Below are 25147 nucleotides of genomic sequence, written 5' to 3' on the forward strand. Positions count from 1 at the left end.
CACACGAGAGATGTGAGGACTTGTTCATTGTAGTCCTATAAATTCTTAAAAGAAATGGCTGCAGTATCCCTGGAAAATGCTGCACTATCAGAAAAAAAAGAATGGGACAGTCAAAATCACTTTTCTTGATGGGTCTTGCATGTCCAAATTTCCCTCCATCAAGGCTAGACAAGTGGGCAAACTGGAAAACTATGAAACTTAGTCAACTTCAACAACTAAAACACCACATGCACACACAGTGTAACACCACATGCACACAAAGTGTGCTTTGCAAAAGGCATGCACAGTACAAAGGAAGTCGGAATGAAATGCTCAAAAGTTAAGAGAATCACAACTCAAGACTTCTTCAAATCTGCATCTTTCACTCAGATGTATGGCATTTTTTATTTGCAACAAATTTGTTTTTCATATGACATGCTGAATAAATTTTAACAACAAATGACTAAGCATACCTATTTTTCCATGACTTGCTTAAAGAATTTTTAACAACATAATTATGACAAGCATATATGACATGCTTAATAATTTTTAACAACAAATGACAAAGCATCTAACATCAAAACAGTAATCTGACATTGAACAGCTGTTCATGTTTCTTGTGAGAAAAAGGGAGATATGACATAAGTGCACACCAAGACACATCTGCAACTTAAACTTGGAGGTTCCGCTGAATAGGTTTATGTGCCACAAGAATGAAGAGGCAGCACATATATTTGGCCATAAAAATCGAACAATGACTTTTTCAGATATCTGCTCATAAAAACAGCACAGACTATGAAGTTTGCACAATCACAGCAACCTCACTCTCTGCCTCCCTCCTGTCAGTACTCATGGCTTCTGTATTTCCGGTTAAAAAAGAAAAAGACCCCCCCCCCCCCCTTTTTTTTTTCTTCTGGATTGTAATCAGATTAACTGCACTATCAGTGCCTGCAAACCAATATCAAAAACGTGACACAGATAATTACAGCTAACTTTTCAGTTGGTGACATGATTTACTTTGTCCGCCATCTTGTCTCAAAGTTGGTTTCTGTGGGAAGTGTTCAGCTTACAATGGCTTCTTTAAAATGGATTATCTTGGCAATAAAGTCATGGAAAAGACAGGAACAACTTTCAGATATGAACATCTAAATGTTGTCTGGAAACTAATAAGTGAAATTCTGATCCATTGTGGACACTACTGCCTGGCTTAGGTGGAAACGTTTTTGATTGATTCCAAATTCCATTTAAAAAAAAAAGTGTTCAGACACCAAGTAAAAAAACCCCCAAAAAACAACGTAATGTGGATCAAATGATGCAGTTTGCATATTGTCCTTTTGCAGTAAATCAGTTGACATAATTTGTTTATAAATCTATGAATTTTTTTTCATATTTTTGTAACTTACAAGCAAAAAGATTTCTGGCTCTTTGTACATCATTATGTTAACATGCTTTTGTGTGGCCATTCAGAAAAGCGTATGGAAGTATTTTTGTTGTAAAGTGTCCAGCCATGAAAGTTGTAATGAAGACAAAAAGAGGCTGAAATTTTGGTAGATATGACCATGAAATTTGCCTGAATGAAAAAAAAAAAAAAAAAAAAAAAAAAAAAAGAAAAAAAAGAAAAAGGAAATGCTTATCAATTCTTGCTGCCTCAGAAGGAATTGTGTTAGTGTTCCAGCACATAAGTTCTGTTTCACAAAAAACCCTTTCTGATATTGAAAAAAAAAAAGAAAAAAAAAAGACTGACCAATGCAGTTTACACAAACTAATTTTCATGTGTACTAAAGAAAAAAATCATGTTTTTATTATCATTACAACAGATGATCTTTGAGACAAAATAAGCCAACAGTGCTGTCAACTTGACACCTAGTTCTATGATACGGCTTACAACAACAACAAAAAAAACCATTGTGGAGGCTGATGGTGACAACTGGAGAGAGACACATCCATGTTGCTGCCTGGGAAGGTCACAACTTGGGAGAAGTGGGGGTGGGAGGCTGCACTCTTAGAACTGGGATCCTTGGCGCATGCTGATGGCACTGACTACAGCTCATCATGTTCCTTTAAAACTGGCTGAGATTCATGTCCACTAACTGAATGTTGAAAGAGCTAAAATTCTAATGGCAAGAAGCAGATGCCTCTTTGCTTGGAATTCTGAAAGAGTGTTATCATGAACACTTAAGTCTGTCCTTCAGCAGCTCTTCCAAGTACCACGATCAATGCAGCACTACAACACAGGTTATCCACAGAACTGACAACTGATTCTCCCTGTTTCTGCTCTCATTTTACCACTATTATTTTCTTAAAGTGAGATACACACACAATCTATATAACTGGCTGCACTCTTAGAATTGGGATCCTTGGCCCTTGCTGATGGCACTGACTATATAGCTCATCATGTTCCTTTAAAACTGGAAGAGATTCACATCTGCGTACTGGATGTTGAAAAAGCTGAAATTCTATGGCAAGACGAAAATCCCTCTTTGCTTTGAGTTCTGAGCGTCATCATGAACACTTTTAAATCCGTCCTTCAGCTCTTCGGAGTCCCACGACCTATGCAGCACAACAATACAGGTTATCCACAGAACTGACAACTGATTCTCCCCGTTTCTGCTCTCTTTTTACCACTATATATTTTCTCAAACTGAAATACAAATACAGTCTATTAAACTATTCTTATCAGATTCCAGCACTAAACAGATCGGTTGGTTCACCATTGATATAAAGTTTACTTTCACTCTCCTCTTTGACAGGATTCTTTGATAGTGGTATGACAGCCGTGTCCAACTGGCTGTCTCCATTTTGGACAGCATGTGCTGATTGGTTGAAAAAGTTGTGGGAGTGGAGAGATTGGGAAAGTCTGGCTGTTGTCGTGCTTGTTCAGTGTCCATCATTATCATCCCACAATTGCACCATGTTTTGTTTGGCCAGTCTCTTTTTGTCTGTCTCCTCATCAGTTGAAACCCACACCTTTTGTCATGAAGAGCTGACACAGGTCCTCTTTCTTGACTAAAGGTATCTTGACCAGCTCTTTTACAAGTTTGATTATGCTAAGGAACTGTTATCAATGTTACAGTTGCTACTATTGCACATTTTATACAGAACATGATAAACTGCAGTCTTTGAACCACTGACCAGGAATAATTTTTGGGTTAAACAGCGTGGTTATCAGTTACTTCTGCAAGACTTACTGGGGACAAGGGGTAGAAATGCACTGAGACATCTGTTAACTGCAAAGGCAGTTTGTCACAAATACGAAGATATCTGAAACACTCAAGAAAGGTAACATCACATCCTTGAAAAGCATGAACATCTACAGTAATGCACTGTGGTCAGTGGATCTTCACCACAAAAACTGCCAACTGAACTGTAAAATGTTGAGACATTTGCATTCCTGATTTTACTGGGTACCCTGTTGTCTCAAAGTGTCAGTGGTGCAAACAAACATATCTGTATAACACAGACTAGCATAGAAAAAAGACAAAAACAACAAGCTGCAACTATGTCTGAAATTCTTGCAGTCAAGTCTCTGATATGAGTAGCAGCTCACCTGTGAAAAACACGTTATTTCCAGGCACCTGGATGTGCTTGATGTGGGAGTTCCAGACACAGAAAGAACTAGCCTCCCCAGGATCGAAATGCAAAGGGGAGAACCCAATGTCTTACACTCTCTAACAAAAACATAGTGACTAGAAGCTCCAGTCAAACATCAGCTTGCCTTCGTTAGGAACAAACTTGACGGAAAAGTCCAAGGTGTAGCCTGGCGTGACAGAACAAGGTGAGCAGTTCAGGTAGACGGCTTGCTGACAGTACATGTTCCATTCCACTAGCTTGCCCACCACGGGTGTGTGGAGAGGGCCGGTGCTGAGGGTATGTCCCTGGCCAAAGTCGTAGTCACACCACAGGGCCACACCGTTCACAACATCCTCCCTGTCAACAGTGTGAACACATTGCTTTCATCAGCTGTACCACTGCAGTTAGTTCACTGTCAGCACATAGCTTTCGTCAGTTGCACCACTGCAGTCAGTTCATTGTCACCAAATTGCTTTCGTCAGCTGCACCACTGCAGTTAGTTCACTGTCAGCACATAGCTTTCGTCAGCTCCATCACTGTAGTCAGTTCATTGTCAGCAAATAGCTTTCGTCAGCTGTACCACTGTAGTTAGTTCATTGTCAGCAAATTGCTTTCGTCAGCTGCACCACTGTAGTTAGTTCATTGTCAGTAAATTGCTTTCGTCAGCTGCACCACTGCAGTCAGTTCATTGTCAGCAAATTGCTTTCGTCAGCTGTACCACTGTAGTTAGTTCATTGTCAATTCATTGCTTTCGTCAGCTGTACCACTGCAGTTAGTTCATTGTCACCAAATTGCTTTCGTCAGCTGCACCACTGTAGTTAGTTCATTGTCAATTCATTGCTTTCGTCAGCTGCACCACTGCAGTCAGTTCATTGTCAGCAAATTGCTTTCGTCAGCTGTACCACTGTAGTTAGTTCATTGTCAATTCATTGCTTTCGTCAGCTGTACCACTGCAGTTAGTTCATTGTCAGCAAATTGCTTTCGTCAGCTGCACCACTGTAGTTAGTTCATTGTCAGCAAATTGCTTTCGTCAGCTGTACTACTGTAGTTAGTTCATTGTCAGCAAATTGCTTTCATCAGCTGTACCACTGTAGTTAGTTCATTGTCAATTCATTGCTTTCGTCAGCTGTACCACTGCAGTTAGTTCATTGTCAGCAAATTGCTTTCGTCAGCTGTACCACTGCAGTTAGTTCATTGTCACTGTAACCACATTGCTTCTATCAGCTGTACCACTGCAGTTAGTTCACTGTCAGCACATTGCTTTCGCTAGCTGTGCCACTGCAGGTAGTTCATTGTCAGCACATTCTTTGCATAGTAATTTCATCAAGTGATGGGATCACAGCACATAACCATATTTTTCAGCCTGAATTGTATTCCCTATTGCCATTTCACCAGTATCCCAGAATTTTTCATTATTTGATTAGTTTTGTAACTTTACTGTTTACTTTTCCTGACTGAATGATTGTCGTTTGACAATCCAAAGGTATAGAAATATAGAAAGAAACATCTGAGAAGCTGTAAAAATTTGACAATCATTAAAAAAAAAAGTTTGAATGTACTGATATACCCCAATATTCAACTGATCTCAAGTGCTCCCACAAAATAATTCTCTCACATTGTGACCTGTTTAGATGTGCCAGCCCGCAAGAACACTTGAAAACATTAATAAGAAATTTTATTTTGTTTTTATTACATCAGTAGTTCTAAACATACAATTCTTCACCCCACCCCCCACAACTGAAAATGAAACTAAAACACAGCACTCTACTGCACCTGTTAAAGTGTGCACATGCGCATAAACACACACATGATTAAAACATTTGCAAACAAGCAGAAAACCCTGTAAAAGTTTCTCAAATGTCAAGTGTAAACAGCATGCATGATCCACACACTCACACGCACACGCAAACACAAAGCGGACACACAGAAAACAAGCCTTACACTTCGCAGGTAAGCTGCAGAGAGTTACTGCCTGTGGCTCCCTCTTCGGGTTGAAGGTCCTCCCCACTCAAGGTGAAGACGGTGACAGGTTGCGACATCGCTTTTCCCGGGTACTCCCACAGAGGCTGGGTCTCCTCCTGCTGGTCTGCTACCCCTGAGGCACTCTGTGAGGAAAAGCCATTATCATAATAATAACTATAAATGTAATAATAATAACAATAGAAATAAAAATAGTACATTTATACAGCACTCAGCGCTTTCAGATCTTTCAAAGTGCTCAGCAATACCTTTTCAGTCAGACACAATGCACACAAGAACGAACACATGCATGTACACGCACACACGCACACACACACACACACATGCACGCGCGTGCAAAAACATGCACAGAAGAAATATATACATATTGTGGATCCACAGAACACAAGATACAGAATGAAGCATTTGCATGAAATGGACTGTTTTTAGACTTGCTTTACGGGATATGAGTGAAGGACTGTGAAGGACCGGAAGAGAGGAAATCCAGGTTTGTACAGCTGAAAAACAAAAATCCCTCCCTTTGTTTTTCTCTCTACGCTGATTTTGGGAATGCAAAAGATTCTGTCTGTCATCAGTGGAAGAGCAGAGAGGCCTTGAAGGAACATATCTTTTTAAAAAGGTCAGCAGTATACTGAAGTCATCATTAATGCTGATGATGATAATGACAACGGTCATGACTGATAACAATATCATCATACATAATGAAGGGGAAACAATTTCCTATCCCTGCTAGTACTACTAATGACAAAAGAACAAAAAAAGAAAATCGGGAGTCAGTGGGTGGAGGGAGGGAGGGAGGTTTGGAGATAATTCTATGTGGACTTGTCAGACAGGAGGAAAGAGGTGGTCAGAGGTCAGTTTGGAGGGGAAAAAATATGTGTATCTGTCTGTATGTATAATGGTACATCCCTGGCATTCTTTTTCCATCCTGTCTGAATATTTCTTTAGCCTGGTTTGAGTTTTACATGGATTAATTGAGAAGTGAGTGAACTGGTTCCTTTAATATTGTTTTAATCAACCTTTTAACACCATTTCATTTCTTTGATTGGTTTTAAAAGAAATGGCAGGTGATCAGCCCTGAAATGACACTTTTGCAGTAAGCTGGGCTAGGAGCAACATGACTGGATTTTCGCATCCCTATGCATAACATGCAAAATAATTCACTAAAGAGGTATTCCATAAGAAACTATTATTTCTTCTTTTTTTTTCATAAATCATTTCACCATCTTCTTTTCTTCATAGTCTTCATATCATCCTTCAAGGACAGTTTTGGGCAGTCACGGAATTGTGATTTTTCTTCTGCTGTTATTTGAGAGCATTACAAAGCCGTAATGGGTGTCTCTGGAGTTATTGCCATGGGCGGCTGGTGTTGGCGATATACCCGAGTCCAAAGGAGACAATATTGCATTCAGGCACAATACTGGCTGTACCCTCAGAGAATGCCCCCCCAACCCTACTCTCCTCCCCACCAGATGCTCTTTTTGAAGGTTTTACATTGTCTTTGACTTCCCTCACTTTTACCCCATAGATAAGCGTACATAAATAAGTAAATAAATAAATAAATAAATAAATAATAATTATAATATAAAAAAGGTAGTAATAATAATAACAATAATAAATAAATAAATAAGACAACAATGATGATAAATAAGCAAATAAATTAAATGTAAAACATGAAGACACACATTCACACATACACCCACACTTGCATAACAGATATGCACCAAACATGCAGTTTCACAGATATGAAAGCACAGTCAAATACACATAAACGTACATGAGCCCCAACACACACACACATTACCCTGCACCTCCTCTACCCCCCTCCTCCACACACTCATTTCTAGGGTACGTATTGCAGCTTCCATGGCACACACACAAACACACACACACACACTGAACACTTACTTGTACAAGCACACACACATACGCCCATATCCCCCACCCACAATCCCACACACATATATACAAAGATATATATATATACACACCCGCACGTTCCAATATCCCGTTGCTCCCACAGTGTAGGCATGCATACACTCACATACCTCATCCTCTACCCCCCCTCACCTCCACTTCCCCCTCACACACACACACACACACATATGCACGTGCACAGAATTCTCCTGACACTTGTGTACACTTACACCCTTGTGCCTGCACAAATGCACTCAAACACACAGACCCACACATACACACACGCACAGAGGCTGCCACTGATTGGCCGCAAGAGGGATGGGAAAAGATCTCTGATGCCAAGAACGTGGCGTCTAGTGTGTTGCTCAGTCTATTGTATTTGGAAAAGCCCACAGAGATTCCGTTCTGTTTTGAAGAAATTTGCGCAATGTTGGTTTGGAAATGATGCCGATATTTGTTTGATTTGCAAAGCATCGTGCTCTACCTTTCATGTTAGACTTACGGCTGCTCCCTCTCTCTGCTTTTATTTCTTTGAGGCGATCGATGGTGTGATGGCCTTGTACCTGTTCTTTTTGATATTCTTTGACTTTTTTTTTTTTCAATGCCTGACTAAGCGCGTTGGGCTACGCTGCTGGTCAGGCATCTGCTTGGCAGATGTGGTGTAGCGTATATGGATTTGTCCGAACGCAGTGACGCCTCCTTGAGCTACTGAAACTGAAACTGAACTTACCCCATAACATTTATTCCATAAAAAAAGTTATTCATTTATCTAAAAAAAAAAAAAAAAAAAAAAATTACATATCTATCAATTTATTCTAAAAATCTTTGAAAATTCATTTTGTAATGATGATAGAGCTGTTAAGTTGGTTTAATACATGTGCTTATATTCCTCCACAATCATATACTTATTAAAAGTGTGTGTGAGTGTGCATGCTTGCATGTCTGTTTATAAACACAGCTCTGCAACAGGCAGTGGCAAAAAAAGAAAAAAGAAAAAAAAGAAAAAAAAGGGGGGTGAGGGAAGAGAGGGGGTGTGGGGGTGGGGCATAATAACTCACTTTGATCAAGGTGTCAAAAATGTTGAGCATGAACCCCTGACAGAGCCCTACGGGGGCGCGGATCTTCCACAGGTGTTCAAAGTGCATGGCGACGGCGTAGACAGTGATGGTCCCTGGCAGCACCTGTGCACCTGGGGACAGCATGGGGCGCAAGGCATGGGCGGCGTACCAGAACTGCAGGCTGTCCCACGGCAACGAACATGTCTGGAAGTATGGCTCCCCCATCACCAAGTCCACCTGTTCATCGGACAGACACCAACCCCATGAATCTGCTGACAATGAAAACCTTGACAGGACTCGCCCCAAGCGTGAAAGTAGAGGGGGATCAAAACTGATGTCACCATAAGAGTAGGGCATGAAGGCAACAGAACTTGGGACAATCTAAAAAAAAAAAAAAAAAAACCCATAAAAATTGGTTTGAGACCAGACTAAGGGCTTTAACAACACAGAGTCATTAGCACAACAGGCTGCCTACGTGGGTAGCGGATGACTGACAGCTACCTTCAGGCACTCATCATTCGTTTCCCCATGTCATTCAGTCAGGCTTCAGTCACACACATGTTGTTTCATGGGAAGCACTTAGAGCTCACTGCATGTGGGGTTTGCACCATGTAGACACAACACAATATTATCATTCTTACAATAATGGGAATATAAACAACAAAAAAATGCAAGTGAGCAATTCACACATCCTAGTCCACACAAAAAAGAAAAAAAAGAAATCAGCATTGCAAGAATGCTTAATTTTGAAGGTGAATGGACCACACATGGCAAAAAATGAGGTGACCCCCCCAAAAAAAAAACAAAACAAAACAAAAAACAAAAAAAAACAAAACAGAAACAGAGCAATAGAAAAATAAAAAAGAAATTTCTTGCACAGGATTTCCAGGAGGTGAGGTTACTATTCATACTGAAACTCAAGTTTCACTGAAAGAATCCTGTTATCCCCCTGGGGGGACACACATGCTAACGCTGCAGCACAGACAATACTCTTTCTAAGCAGCATACAGAATCTCATGCAAATGTATACACTGCCATGTATAAAGAACCACACATATGACTTAACATTCACCAGGTCAAGAGTATTTTGACAGTGTGGTTTACTAGTGTTGAATGAACCCAATGTCATACAGTTGAGCTGATAGTGTTTAAGGTGTAAACAAGCTCAAGACATGATGACATGATGTCATCTGAAATGTTTTGAAGCACACCAAACAATCCCTTACTGGCTTACAGGTGCATCTGATGATGCATGCAAAAGCATCCCCACAAGCAGACTCCTTAAAGCCCATACTTCCTTCACACACATACAGAATAATTTCACACACACACACACACACTTCCAATCATGCACTAAGATACAGACACACACATTATTGTATGGAAGTATGATGGTAATCATACCTGTAAGCCCTGAAAATCTTCCTTCAAAGCTTTCTGAGCAGTTTTATCCAGGATGATGATCTTGTCCTCTAACTGGTTCTCCTTGATGATGTCTTTGAGAACCCTTAATCCCATTTTGCTGCTTTGCAACACAAACACCTGTAACCACACCCACAAAAACACACCCACATGTATGTTAAGATTTAGTAGGGGTGCAAAAATCACTATTATATTCATAATTATCTTTGCAAAGTGTTGTGGAACTTTCTTTTCACTATTTTCAAGCTGCTCCCTTCTCAAATACTGAGCAGGCTGCTTTGCAATCTACTGTCACTAAACTGAAGTGCTTGTTGCAAGTCCAACTCAACTCTGGCGCCACCTATATTGTGCACAAAATCAATGTTTACACTATGACTATGGTTCAATCTATGTAAATACCACTTCAAATTCAAGATTTCATTTCCCTTCACCCTTTTGGGGGCATGGGGAATTTCAAACAACTGCACAAAAGAACACAATAAAAACATGAAAAACTACTAACAAGTGAACTGCATCAAATACACTCACATGTTAAACACAACATACAATTTAGACAAATCCACCAGTAAAGCAAAATATGGAATGTCTGAGCTGAGTCTATGGCAATGCATTACTTTTGAAAATACTTTTGACAGCATTCACACAAATACCCTTTGTAACATCAGAGACACGATTCATGTATGGCATTCTTAACAAGATTGTCAACAGCACTGACTATAACTCAGTATAGGTCACAGGTGATAAGTGGAAAGACACTATGTGTGTTTGGTGTTTGCAAGACTGTCAGCATCAGACACATACACTGACTATAAGTAACAAGTGATATACATGGAAAGACACTATTCATGTATGGCATTCCAAGCAAGATTGCTAACATCAGCTGACTTTTATATACCGACTGTAGGTCACAAGTGATATGTGGTACAACCCTGACAGACCCATTTGACATCAAGACTGGAGTTAAATGAGTGTCACCAATTTAGATCATCTGGAACATGAAAAATGAAGTGCAAACAGGCAGCACAAGATTCACAAAAACAAAACAAAACAGAAACTAAAAGGTAAGAGAAAGAACATATATGCTTATGCATGTAGCATGAATGCACACTTGCATAATAGATTTAAATGGATTTCAAATTAAAGTATTGAAAACCAGGTCCCTCTGTGTTAGCGTGTGTGTGTAAGATGTGTGTAAGAGTAGCAGTGTGTGTGTGTGTGTGTGTGTGTGTGAGTGTCAGTGAGTGTGAGCAAGTACTTGAGTGAATGAGAGAGAGACAGTGAGTGAGAGAGGGAGGTTAAAAGAGAGATGGAGAGAGAGAGAGAGAGAGAGAGAGTGAATGAGAATGAAAGAAAGATTGGGTGTGAGAGTAAGTGTGAGTGTGACAAGAGTGACTGTGTGTGTGTGAATGTACCCACTGTGCATGCATGTGCGCGTCTGCGTGTGAACATAAACTGTGAGAACATCCATACAGATTTTATTATTTCATTATATTGAAGTTTCCTAGAACTTTCTGTCTCATATGTGTGTGTGTCCATGTATGTGCGTGCACATGTCTGCGTAAGCATGCGTGTGTGAGTGTGTGCTTATATGGGACGTGTGTGCTATTTGTTTTGAAAGTTCAATTCATCTGTTCATTTCAACAGAAACACCAGAAGTAGACAACACATACCATGTGGCCAACTGGCTGTATTCTTCACTCACCTTTCTGGCTCCGAGCATAGCAGCCATGAAAGGCAACAAACTGAAGTCGCAGATACACACACACACTGTCGTACTGCTCACATGCTGAAAAAAAAAATGCTGGAGTCATACTTCACTTTGAAAACAAAATACTGTGAACACACGTCACACATCCATTTACACACACATCTCACCCACTCTCAGGCACGCTTGTATCAGAACTACATTTGGATCATTGTTTATCAGTAAAACAGTAAGCATGTAAATCGTGTCGTCTTATTTCATTGTGTTTGGGACGTTTCATCATAAAATTATATTCATCACCAGTGATAAACATACTGCATTCTTTACACAAATTTTCATGCTTTTTATTCCGATTTTCTGCCATTATCAATTGAAGAACATTTATGCAGTTGTCACTTCAAAGCACTCCTTTTTTTTTTAGTATCTCATAACATTTATTGCTATGGTGCAAAGCTTCCCACCATAATCAGCGGCACTTAACTTGTATGTATACCTTTTTGCACATACACCAGTTTCTCTATAAATGAAATGAGTCAAAGTAATTGTTTTTTTTAATTAAAACAAATAAAAGAAAGATTTTCTGATTTCATGAATATTTTCAGATTCCAAATCTTGTGATGGGAATATGAATAACCACTATTTGGAAGGATTTAAAAAATACATACACTCACACACACACACACAAAAAAAAACCAACCCAAAAAACCAACAAACAAACAAAAATCCACGAAAGCAAACAACATAAAAAATAAAACAAGAAAAAACCACACAAACACAACACACACTGTCACACTGACCTTCCTCAATGTCTGCAGGAACACACTGTTGCGAGACTCGTCACTCAGCATGCCCAGGCGGGACCGACTGACTGCCATGTGCAACGAGCACTCACACACTGGTCTCTCTGACAAGTCAACCTCTCTGTGGGACACACACAGCACACTGTCAGTCCTCCCCACCACTGTCTTTCTCCTTTTTTTTTGTCTGGCATTCAGAATTGTATTCTGGTCTTGAGAAGACTTCTCAGTAACACAGCACCACAACATCTTCACGACAGATGACAGTCTGACTCACTGCATATCTAATCTCCTTTTTGAATGTTAAGTCAGAACATGCCTTCAAGGAAGAACACTGTCCAGCTTTGCATCAAAAACATCATACCTCCAACAGGAGACAGGTTAAAAATAAATACTAGTACCAATCAACTGCACCCAAAGTCAAAGTAGACAAATTCTAAATAGATATAAACTTTTACTGGATAGTGAATACAGAAATGTAAATTCATTACCTCAAGAACAGCAGAAATTCAATATAAAAAGCAAGATTTTTTGTTGACTTCCAGATATAAGATGTAATTTTTTTCCTTTTAATCAATTTCTTTTTTTGCTGCCTCTTTGTTTCAGCTGTTTTACATCACACTTCTCATCACATGTCCCACGATACATCCACAGCCAAAGTCTATCTCCTCTGCTGCAGTGTTAGTGTTGTAGTCCACAGGGAAATATCCATGTTACATCACCAAAAGGCCACACACCAGACAGACACTGCAGTGCTGCTCACCACTTAGGTGGTGTTTTGTAGTGCCTCTTCTGATTTAACATTCACAGGACATTAAAGTGTTGGTCTGAGGGTCCTGAGTTTGAATCTCAGTAACGGTGCTAGGTGGGTAAAGGGTGGAGATTTTTTCAATCTCCCAGGTCAACATCATGTGCAGACCTGCTAGTGCCTGAATGCCCTTCGTGTGTATATGCACACAGACAAATAAGCATGTTAAAGATCCTGTAATCCATGTCAGCGTTTGGTGGGTTATGGAAACAAGAACATACTCAGCATGCACACCCCGAAAATGGAGTATGGCAGCTTACGTGGTGGCGTAAATAAACAAAACCGTCACATACATAAAATGTTACATGTTTGTCTGAGTGTGTATGTATGCGCGCCTGAAATCTGCTTGAATGACACAGGACAGGAATGAAGAGCGCCCAATGGCAGCCGTCAGTCGGCTCTAACCAGGTAGGCAAACTGTTGTGCAAATGACCCCGGAGTTTGTAAAGCACTTAGAGCTTGGTTTCTGACCCAGGATAGGTGATAAGAAGTATCCACATCATCATCATCATATACTTATCCTTTTACTGGTTACGATAATCACTGTCATGCAGCCAGAAGGAGCTGGCATACTGCTGGAGTAAAAAAGAAAAATAGTGCCTCCAATATGCCAACTTAGTAAAAAAGAAAAATAGTCCCTCCAAAATCAATCAGTCCCCGAAAGAAACACAGACAAAACACGGCCCTACAGCACTACTCACTGTCCTGGCAGGGCCGTCTCAAACCACAGGCTATACTCATCATGGTAGCTGATGAGACGAAACGTTTCCCCTCGGCTCACCTCCAGACAGTGAGAGGGGTAAAATATGGACTGTATCCAGTGATCCCGCCACTGTCACAAAACAGGCATCAACATCTGAATCGAGGAGCTGAACCTCATTTCATAAACACACACACACACACACACACACACAGTCTTACACAAATATACCCACTCTCACTCTCCTGGCTTTTAATCAACTCTGTTCAAGCCCACTGATGAGTTTTAAACATTTGTTCAGAAGTGGATCTAACCATTCACATCGATACATGCTTGTACTGTTACAATGGTGAGATGGTGCATCGTGTCAGAAATGAAAAAGAAAAGAAAAAAAATGGGGAGAGATGGATGAGGGGGAGGGGGTGGGAGATAAGCTGCTTGCCATGTGGAATAAATCATGATAATCAAAATCATTAGAAATGTATCTAAAAAAAAAAAAACAACAATGAAAAACAACAACCCCAAAACCCTCCAAATAACCTCACCAACACACATATGCACTGCCATGTGGAATAAATCAACATCTACATATCCAGGCTTGTTCATACATCCACACACAATTCACACACAGACTACCTAATCACACTGAATCATAACACAAGCAGGTCTACATATAATCACACTGAATCCTATTTGGCACACACTCCTATTTCTAGGCAGCACAGGCTCCTCATCAGAAAAAAACAAACAAAACAAAAAAAAACCAAAAAAAACCCAACTCACAGGCTGACTGTCACCCTGGGGATGGGCCCAGCTGGGTGCACAGGACAGGATGATCTCCCCCTCAGGGTCCATCTCCAAGTCCCACCACACAAAGACAGCATCCACTTTACCATCCACCTGCGCCTCCACGCTCACCTCGCTGGTCTCGTCCTTTTTTAGTGCGCCCCGCTTGCTGAAGTCAAACCTGTCCAAAGCACACAGGCAACAAACACACACTCACCTGGCTTGTATCATTTATTTACTATTTTCTTCATTGATTTATTTTTCTTTTGTTTTTTTTGGGGCGTGGGGGGCTGCCACCTCTTTCTGTCTTACACAACTTGGTGCAGTCCCCCAATGTTGATTTAGCCACTAGTGCTGACTGGAAGGTGTCGTCAACTCCTAATAGTTCATATTGATGTGTCTTGTTGTCTGTTTGTTAGGGGTGATAAAGTGGATATATGTGTTCTGTCATGTACAACAGTGTGTATATGTGTGTTCTGTCATGTAGTCATCAACATTACTTTGATTGGGAAGTAAGCACCATAATCACAGAAAAGAATTAGCTTTTCTTTTTTACAGACAATACAACCTATCAGGCCTATGTAAACAGTGTTATGCCTCCACACTGACTTTAAGAAAGCCTTTTTATGCCTTAACATTTTGGATGAGTGAGATCCATTTAAAATAACAAACATTTCTCACAGAATGTTCAGACAGAAGTCCCATTATAAGGCAAACTTTTGCTGCTCCTGACAGATATTCATTCTTCACAATTTCTTGTACCCTGGGCAAAAACACCCATATTTGACAACATTCTTACTTCTTTAAACTTATTTTCTCTAAGATGTGGACATTTACTTGATGTTGAGGCAGACACTTTACTGCCATTAAGGATAAGTTTCAGTTTCAGTTTATCAAGGTGGTGTCACTTCATTTGGAAAAATCCATGTATGCTACATCACATCTGCTAGGCAGACGCCTGTTGAGTTGATTTCTTCTCCAGAATTTTAACAGAGGACAACACTTGCCTTTGGGTTATTTTTTAGTGTGCCAAGTGGGTGCTGGACATGGGACCCTGGATTACTGTCTCATCCGAATGACTAGATGCTCAGTTTGATTTTCCAGTCAAACTTGGGAGAAAGGGTGAGACCAGGATTCGAACCAAGGTCCTCACTTACACTGCAATAGCAGATAAGCATCTTAACCATTCTGCCACCTTCACAACAGACTGCAATTCATAACCCCCTCCCCAATCCTCATGTTGTGTTCCTCATACTTTACCTGAAGACTTTGACAGGTGGGGCGACAGGTGTGAAAAGGCTGGGGCTGATCTGACTCAGCTGCAGGTCATGTAAGGAGGGGACACCACCACACTCGCTATAGCTGGCAGGCACCTGAATCGTCTGCCCCTGCGCCACCTGCACTGGACGCAGCGTGTTCCAGCGACGGATGTGGTCAGAGCAGACTGGCTGGGCGTACATCACAGCGGCCCGTGGGACAGTCAGACAGTCCTCCTGTGACAAGTTAATGATCAGTCTTTTTTTAAAAAACAAAACAAAACATTTTTAATTCACAAAATGTGTACAACCATCAATACGTGATTCCAAACTTGTCCATGCACTGTAAGGTGTTTTCATATATTTTAAAAAGACAAATGACAATACAAGAAATTTGAGAAAAGGGACAGAAGACAGTGAGCATGAGAGAGAGAGACAGAAAGAGAGAGAGAGACACAAACACACAGAGAAAGAGAGAGAGAGAGAGAGAGAGAGAGAGAGAGAGAGAGAGAGAGAGAGAGAGAGAGAGAGAGAGAGATGACAGTTACTGCAGAAACATGACAAATCAGGTATACTTTGGCCTAGCATACAAAGTATACATGTTGCTCCATGGAAAATGTCCAGTTTCATCCCACTTTATTGTTCACAAAATCTACAGGGCACCTCAGATCTTTCTCCTGGAACTGTTGGTTTCTGTGGCCAAAATCTTGTTTTTTTTCATTAAACCCTGTGACCAGTGTGAATACAGAATAAAGAATACTTTATGATCTCAACAATCTGCTACTATTATGCTTTAAGGTGTTTACATGTTTCTGGATTCTGGTGCTCGGTAGTCAAGTAGTTTCATCTGCACAGTCCTTGTCACATGATCAAAGAACTTGCAGGTAAAACATTTTTTTGGGTGGCAAATTGTTACATGCAGCAACTGACGAAGACAAATCAAGGAGTGTTGAATAGAAACCTGATAAATTACAAAGCACAAATGAGTGGGAGGAAACTATGAGATGGGTAGAATGTCCCTTTGTCCTACCTGCAAAAGGTTTTCATGGGCGTGTGTATAGGTGCCGATGGCTCCCTCCCCTATCAGCTCTGTGTCAAACACCTCTGTCACCAGCAGGTTGGCTCTCTTGTCCATGCCTTTGCCTGACACATCACACGCACACAAACACATACACATGCATGCATGACACATACACACACACACACACACATGGCACATGCATGGCGCACACCCACACACACAATCAGTGCCAATAAAAACTGACATAACTATAATGAAAAAAAGAAAACAGAAACAGGATACGTAAGCTCTCCAATGTGTCACTTCCTTCAATTCAAAATGTGAAGAGCGTGGACAATCCAGTATGAATAAATGATAATATTTTTTTTAACACACACACACACACACTCACAATCCACACACAGACACATTAACAGCAAAATTTAAAACAAAAATCTGGATGTGGCCTGAAACTTTGGATGGTGGATGCACTGAAACAGGGCAATCAATATTTAATAAACTCAAAACCTGCTTGTTTCTGAACTGAGAGCAGCAGCAGCTGTCAGGATAATGCACCTCCCAGAACTTGTATAACAACAACAGTGGTGCAGATACTGGGAAAGACCGGCACACATCACTCACAGCATGCTGTGCACATGCTGCTTTTCCCTAAGTGCACTGATGGTGAAGAACTTCTGACAGCTGTAAAAATCCTGCAGTCATTACAAAGTCAGGTGCATGCAACTGCAAGGGGAAGAAGTCACCAATACAGACTTGCCACACAAACGTCATCATAGGCACGGACAACAATAACCCAGGGAATAGTGCCAGCTACTAAAGTGATCCATTTCCCTGACCCCAAATAATAATAACAACAATAATAGTAATTATAATAATAGTACTACTATTAATAATGATAATAGTAACAATAATAAAAATAATGAATGGCATTTGTATGACGTATTTCTGAAAGTAAATTCAGATTCAATTTCCTGGCAATTGCACTTTCACACACAGCCATGCCTGAATATGACTCGCCACACACACACACACATACACACCCATAAGCAGAAAACTGCTCAAATCAACAGTAGGAAAAAAAAAAAATCACTAAAACACTTCACAGAACAGATAAGTTTTAAAACAATATTTAATAAACAAATAATCAGGTCAGAGAGTGAGGGATCACTGAAAAGTCTCACCATCCCCCACAGTGATGTCTGTAGATCGGGCGCGGATCAGAGAGATGCGGTCGCCATAGCCGTTCTCTTCAATCACTGCCGTTGCACAGTTGGCCATCGGCTCAAAGGCCTGCATGCAATAATGCTCATCTTTAAAACATATCTTTTTATATTGAAAAAAACCCCAAAAAACAACAATAACAAAAAACAACAAGAAATGAAAGAACCCTTGTATTTACTGAATAACCACTTGTGCACAGTGAGCAATCAGTCCATAGCAAAATCATCTATTTCAGAGAAGGAAAAAAGAGAACATGTTTCATGACTGTTCAAATACAGAATTAGATATAAACTGACATCCTCAGAGGTGAGATCCAGAGGATGGTGGAAATGTTTGAAAATAATCTGCAGGAGTTCATTTCTTTGTCATAATCCACTCATTAACATAATATCATTCATCTAAAAACTTTAAAAAAAAAGAAAAAAAAAAAGAATTATCTTCTTCATAAAAAAAGGGGTGGGGGGGGGGGGAGGGGGGGGGGGGGGAAAGAAGAAAGGATTGAAAAAAAAACAAAGGAAAATAAAGATGAGAATTACAGAAAACTGACAGTTTTAAGAGACCTTTTACTGGAGATTATTCAATAAATGAATCAAACAACTTGCCATAAAAATAGCAGATAGCAGTGTGCCTAACCCTGTGCTGTACAATAAGAAAAAGAAATAAGTAGTCTTTGGAGAGAACAGCTAGCTGATGCTGACAGATTTTTACTGAGAAAAACTTTTTTGGATGTGCATGTTTTATTTTAGATCAGTCTATCTCAATACTGCTTAGAGAAGATGAAACCCTTTTCCTTGGTTAACTTTAATATCAAACCACACAGATTTTTATCTGCAGAAGACAGAAATTCTGAAACTCGGCAGCATATCCAAACACTTTGTGAAAGTGAAAGGAACTGACAACTGGGACAGAAATCAACTCCTCTCCAGAAGTGTCTGTGCTGGCCATTCTCATCAGCTGTCAGCTGGCCTACTGGCAGGAGATCACCAGCTCCACGGAAATTTGAGCTTTGAAGCTTGTGACAGAGCCCGAGAGTGTTCCAGTCCGAAACAGTTTGTCGAAAGAGTTCTTGAACTGCTCCGTCTTGCAGGGGCTGGATGGAGAAGCACCTTCTGTTGTTCTGAGTGTATGAGTGTATCTGCTAAAGATGTTGGTTGACTAGTATAAATTGTCAGATTGTACATTTAACAGTCTGCCTTGTCTTTCTGGTTTTAGAATTTTTTATTTTTACAAGGCATTGCCAGTACTAGCCCCTCAATCACCTTGAAAAAAAAAAGAAGAAAAATGAAAAAAAGATCAGCCGCAGTTGTTTCCTGCAATCCTGTAGAGTTATGAAGTTCAATCTCTGCAATAGGTTTTCTGTACTGCCAGCAGTGTGAGATCGATAGACCCTAGCAATGAAGCAGACAGCACATCTCTGAACCCACTCCAGTGCATTGATGTCCTTCTGGGTGAGAGGGTCTCTAATATTGAGCAGACCAGAGATATATAAACATTGTGCTTACATCCTGTGGGGCAGTGGCGGAGAATGAGTCAAAAGGTGTGTAACTGAAAGTGAAAAAGATACTCTGAAGGACAAGGCTTGTCTCATATATTATATAATGGAAGGACAGGGCAATATTCAAACAACACCAGAGCAAACTCAACTTCTCTGTGTGTCCGCACTGAACATTACCTGAAATCATTTTATTTCTATGTTTTCTTGTCTGCAAATTATACCTGAAGTTTGACCCACCTCGCAGGCTGTGATGGAGTCTGCACCCTCAGCTGCTGCCATCATGGAGAGAAGCCCAGTGCCTGTGCCTATATCCAGCACCTGCACTCTCTGTCCCCGATCACGCAGCACTTGGATCGCCTTGCTCAGGGCCGAGTAATATTTCTCGTTCTGTAAATAAACATTTTATGTTTTCAGTTTGGTTTACATCTGTACAACTACGTGAATGACCTTTCACAATGAAACACTTGCATTACAAATCTATGCTCTCTCTTCTTTTTTTCCTTTTCTTTTTTGACTACTGACTGACCAAATGAATTTCAAACTGAAGCCAAACTGAAGCACTTGATAACATATTACAGATCATTTATAACAAATAGTATTCATACTAGCCTGTTCTAAGATCACACATACAACTCTCTGCATCCCACCACAGCCCCTCTCCCAATGCACACTCACTGATTAAGATTGACAAAGTTTTTTGAAAGTGAATATGCTTGAACTAGGATGCACTCCTGCTATTGAGAAAGAAGAGAAGTTTATCTTCGAGGCAGTAAAGAAATAAACTGGTTTTTGGTCAGAACTCACCCTTTCTGTATCATGTAGCATGTCCGCATAGGATGACCTGCAAGTAGATCTATTGTGATGATGTTCAGTAAATCCACACATTTTACAGTGAAAAAGCGTGCGTGCACACACACACACACACTCGTACATACATTCATCATTTCATGATTTGGAAATAACAATGATGAACAAAGTCTGCAAAGAAATGAAGCTGTTGAAAAACAACAACAATCGTGAAGGTGTGACAGAATGTCAACATTTCTGGACATCAGGATTACAAAAAAACAAAACAAAAAAAACACACGCGCTTGATTCTTTTTCTATTCAGAGCTGCATTCTTAGTGTTTGTTTACATCAAATATCACACTGTTTTCTTTATCTACTAGGAGTAAGAAAGACAACTTTAATCCTATGCCACTTAAGGTGGCAGAGAATGTTTTTATCACTTGTTTCTAAAGAACCTGTATGTGCACAGGCAGAGACAACCAAAACCTGGTGGAAAACATAATCATCATAATAAACAAAATTCATTAAATGCATGTGAGCAAATATTTGACAGAACCAATATCTGATTTGTCCTTTGCCCATTGCCAATACTGCTGGTGCTACAAAATTTTAGGAAATAAATCTGTCAATTTTTTGTTTAATCCTACTGATTGACAAACAAGGTTCAGGTATTAATACAATTTTGACTATCATATATATATATACATATATATATACATCATTATCAAAACTGATAGAAAATATATTATATATTGTAAGTAATTAGCACTAAAAGATGTGGTGGGGGAACACCAAGACATACTAGCTATGTAAACATTGACCTTTCAGGAAATAAAAATTATTCAGGCCACTAAAACTGTCAAAGAAACCATTGTCTACAACTAGTGCAAGAGAAACATCACAGCAGCATTGTAGATTATGAAATATATATATATAAAAAAAAGAGAAGAAAAAAAGAAAAGAAAAAGAAAAGATCTGAAGATCATTCCCTATCATCATGGAATGGAATCAGCTCACATAATCAACAGCCAACAGTCAAGATTTGGGATATGACCTCTTTAACATCAACATCAAGCAACAATGTGTAATGTATGATGTTAATTTCAATTCAGTCTCAAAAGTAGACTGAAAGTGCATTCATTCCCCCAACCCCTCTTCATTCTCATGGTCATGCACACACTCAGACTAGCCTTGTATGTCTGTTGTATTTTGTTTTGTTTGTTTAAAAAAAATGTCACCGTTGAATAAACTGGGAAAAAAAGGTGGGGCTCAGTCCACAGATGCATGTGTGCCAATGCATACATGTAGTGATGTGCACATCTTTGTCAGTTTGTGTGAGTAATTAAAATAGGACTCCAGTCTAATATTTCTACTATAAAACACACAGCACTATCCACATTTCTTCCTCTGTACTCTTTCCATTCAGTTTCGTTTTTAAAACAGAAAAAGTTCTAAACTGGTTAATAACATTGTAATATATTATATTCTGATTTCTTCCCCTCTCAAATGCCGTAAAGAAGGCTAAAAGAAGAGTGGAGGGGAAGAAATGTAGAGTAAGTATTTAAATGTTTTCAAATAATTTATAACTTTTTTCATCTTCAAAATGAAAGAGTACAGGAGAAGAAATGTGGTTATTGCCGAGCACACAGATTACTAATATACGTGATACATGTGCATGTTAATGCATATATATATATATCTCTCTTTTTTTAATTTTTCCGAACATTTTTTATTCAGACAAAGGTTTACAGACACAGAATTTATATATTTTGTGCATTATCAAGTATAGGGTAAGCACATGATTAAGTTCTAAGTATATATGATAATAATAATGGATACTTATGTGACCAAGCGCTATGCTTGCTCCAAAACTTGCCTCATGCATAAGCTGTATTAGCTTGCCTCACGCACAAGCTGTATTAGCAGACGACAGTTTTCGCAACTAACCCGTGCGCAGAATATGTGTGACGTCACTCCCAGTTTGTACGCAAAGCCGCTTACATCATTTTCTTCTCACCAGACAGCCTACTCCTCGACCAGCGTCGCGGTATGCTATTGGCTGAGCTGGAATCCGTGTTTCTGGTCCACTGTAGTTAATTAATATTTCTTTTGTCAGACCAGTAAACTACAAATATTATATACTGGCAGAATCGTCGCAATTCCATCTTTAAGTCTATTCCATTTGTGTTTGCCTACGTTAAACTGATTTAACGCAGTTTGTAATTTTCAGCGACGAGCTCGTTAAAACTGACCCTATTCAGGTGACTTATATTAAGATTATAAATTTATCGTAAATAATCAACACCTCATTTTATACTCATTATAAAGTAGGTGTTGTGCTCTTTCTTTTGCAACTTATCCGATGTAAATCAGTTCAGGAATCATTTAGAAATCTGTCACTGAACACCTTGTAAGAAACACAGTTGTCAGATTTGGCCAGATTTGTGCCGATCTGCTTTGCAGTACATGTGACTGTCTTTGCAGTTCGCTTAACCTGCATAAATTGGCAGAGCGAGTAATGAGTGGTCATTTCATACCTGGTCAGTCATCTGACCAGAGCTGCTCTCTCTCTCTCTCTCTTGCTGCGTCGCAGGCAGTGTGAGTGTGTGTCGTGTGTGTTCTCACAACGGCTAACATCTCGCTACGTATCGCTGTAAGTACTAGTGTGTAGAATGTGTTGATTTGAAAATTGTATTGTTCAACACAGTACTTGGTGTTCATACGAGTATGTTCAGTTATTGCTTTCACATGTTAATTGTTAGTCACAGCTCAGCTGTGATTGATCTAAATAATTGCCATGTCGTCAAATGCTTGGAGCAGTGTTCCATTTGATTCTTCTTAACGTCACATTCAATGACATCTCTGGACATTGACAGTTTGTTCGAGAATATTCTAGTGAGTGCATATGACACGTTCTTTCTCATTTGCTGTCACTGATGAAGGTTACAGTGTTTCACTGATTCTCAGTACTCTAAGATGTGTGTAGTATTCTGTCATGATTACAAGATAGTGTTGGATTAATATCAGTTATTGGTTAAAACCACCTGATATGTATCAGCCTGTTAATTTTAATTTACTTATCATGCTCTCTCCCATACGGCTATAGTGCAATATGATAAACTGATTCATTTGAGTCACTTTGACACAGGATAAGCTTAACCTAATCTATACTGTCAGTGTACTTTCACTAAATCAGTATAACTTAAATCACTTTAACTGCACTATTTAAATGTATTAGAAATGTCATTTGATGTCAGTGTTTGGTCTTCACACATATGCATTACCAAGTGGTAGTCTTTCCATGTAATATGTATACATGTGCTTTATTATTCACTTGTGCCGACATGTTGTTTGTGTCATTCCAGGCAATGTCTTCTCTTTTTATCTTCTCTTTTTATGTCTTCTCTTCTTATATCTTCTTCTTAGCTCTTCTCATCTATATAACTATTGTAAATAAAGCAATAGAAAAACCCATTTGTGACTGGCCTCTGTATGTTCCTGGCCTGTGCGCAGGAATTCTTGTCTATCCTTTCATTCAATCATTTAGGTAGTTCTTTTGTACCATATCTTAATCTAGAACCACTCGGTTCACGGCTACACTTATATAGCACACTATCCCGAAATCTGCTCTAGGTGCTTTACAAAAACGCTTTTGTTAACATAAAACATTACATCTATGTTACATACACACACCAAAATGTGACTACACACACACACACACACATAGTGATGTGCACACCTCTTCGTGAGTAAACGATCTCGTTACATGATTTGTATATTTTCTTTTACTGTGCCATTCGATTTCATAAGACTGATACTGTGATAGAGAGGCTACACACACACACACACACATGAGTACACACATAAAGTGACGTACAATGGTAGTTGCATCTTTGTGTTCGTCAAAGTGCATATGATACATTGTCACTGGAATTTTCTGGAAAGTTTTAATGTACACACATTAAATGCATATGTGCAAGAGAGAGAGAGAGAGAGAGAGAGAGAGAGGGAGGGAGACAGGTGGATGAAATGATGAAAGGATGAAGCAACTCAAAACTCCAAAGACTTGTAAACAGTTTGTGTTGAGACCAGTAACCAATAACCAACCGAGCTATCTCCTGCTGGTAGTCATAATCGGAGCGAGACCAGACCGTCTCTATCTCGCCCGTGACGATGTTGGGGTACTGCATCAGGACCCTACTGCCTTCAGGCGAGTCCAGGGGTTTGGCCACACCATCCACTCCCTTGTTCAACTCCGCCCGGTCAACCTTTTCTCCGCTCTCCATCGCACGGCTGAAGCCCAAGGTCACTGACCTCAATTTGTGCAGCTGTTCGATTGTTTTTACTGTCCAAAGTCTTATCATTACCCGCCAGCGAACGAGGCCGATTGCGTGTAGAGTTTTTATGGCGTTGAGCAGACGATCGTGAAATCAACTCATGCTTTCCGTTTTTCACATGGCGGAAGTGCTCCAGGGGACGCTACTCATTCCTCTTAGACATGTTTTGGGAAATTGTTGTTGCCCTTCAGTGGTACAAGTTGAAAGATTTGGGGCCTATGACAAATGCAGATGCTGTAGATTTTTTCAGAGAAAAATATAAAGAGAAATATATTCACAAGGACTGTCTATCTATACGCATAGTGA

The 25147-nt window shown here is 39.8% G+C and overlaps 1 protein-coding gene across 1 annotated transcript; it reads right to left on the reverse strand.

Moving 5' to 3' along the window:
• Positions 1-365: 365 nt before the first annotated feature.
• LOC143285391 (protein arginine N-methyltransferase 7-like) lies at positions 366-25070 on the reverse strand. The gene is made up of 14 exons (XM_076592636.1): positions 24612-25070; positions 20520-20556; positions 19953-20102; positions 18181-18289; positions 17009-17121; positions 15983-16215; positions 14720-14903; positions 13938-14068; positions 12429-12552; positions 11629-11712; positions 9909-10046; positions 8505-8741; positions 5491-5654; positions 366-3906 (listed from the first exon to the last, which is right to left on the reverse strand). The coding sequence occupies exons 1-14, from the start codon at positions 24866-24868 to the stop codon at positions 3666-3668; spliced, it is 2202 nt and encodes a 733-aa protein (XP_076448751.1). The 5' UTR covers positions 24869-25070; the 3' UTR covers positions 366-3665.
• Positions 25071-25147: the final 77 nt, after the last annotated feature.

This window comes from Babylonia areolata, chromosome 9, assembly GCF_041734735.1.
Source record: "Babylonia areolata isolate BAREFJ2019XMU chromosome 9, ASM4173473v1, whole genome shotgun sequence".
Classification (NCBI taxonomy): Eukaryota; Metazoa; Mollusca; class Gastropoda; order Neogastropoda; family Buccinidae; genus Babylonia; species Babylonia areolata.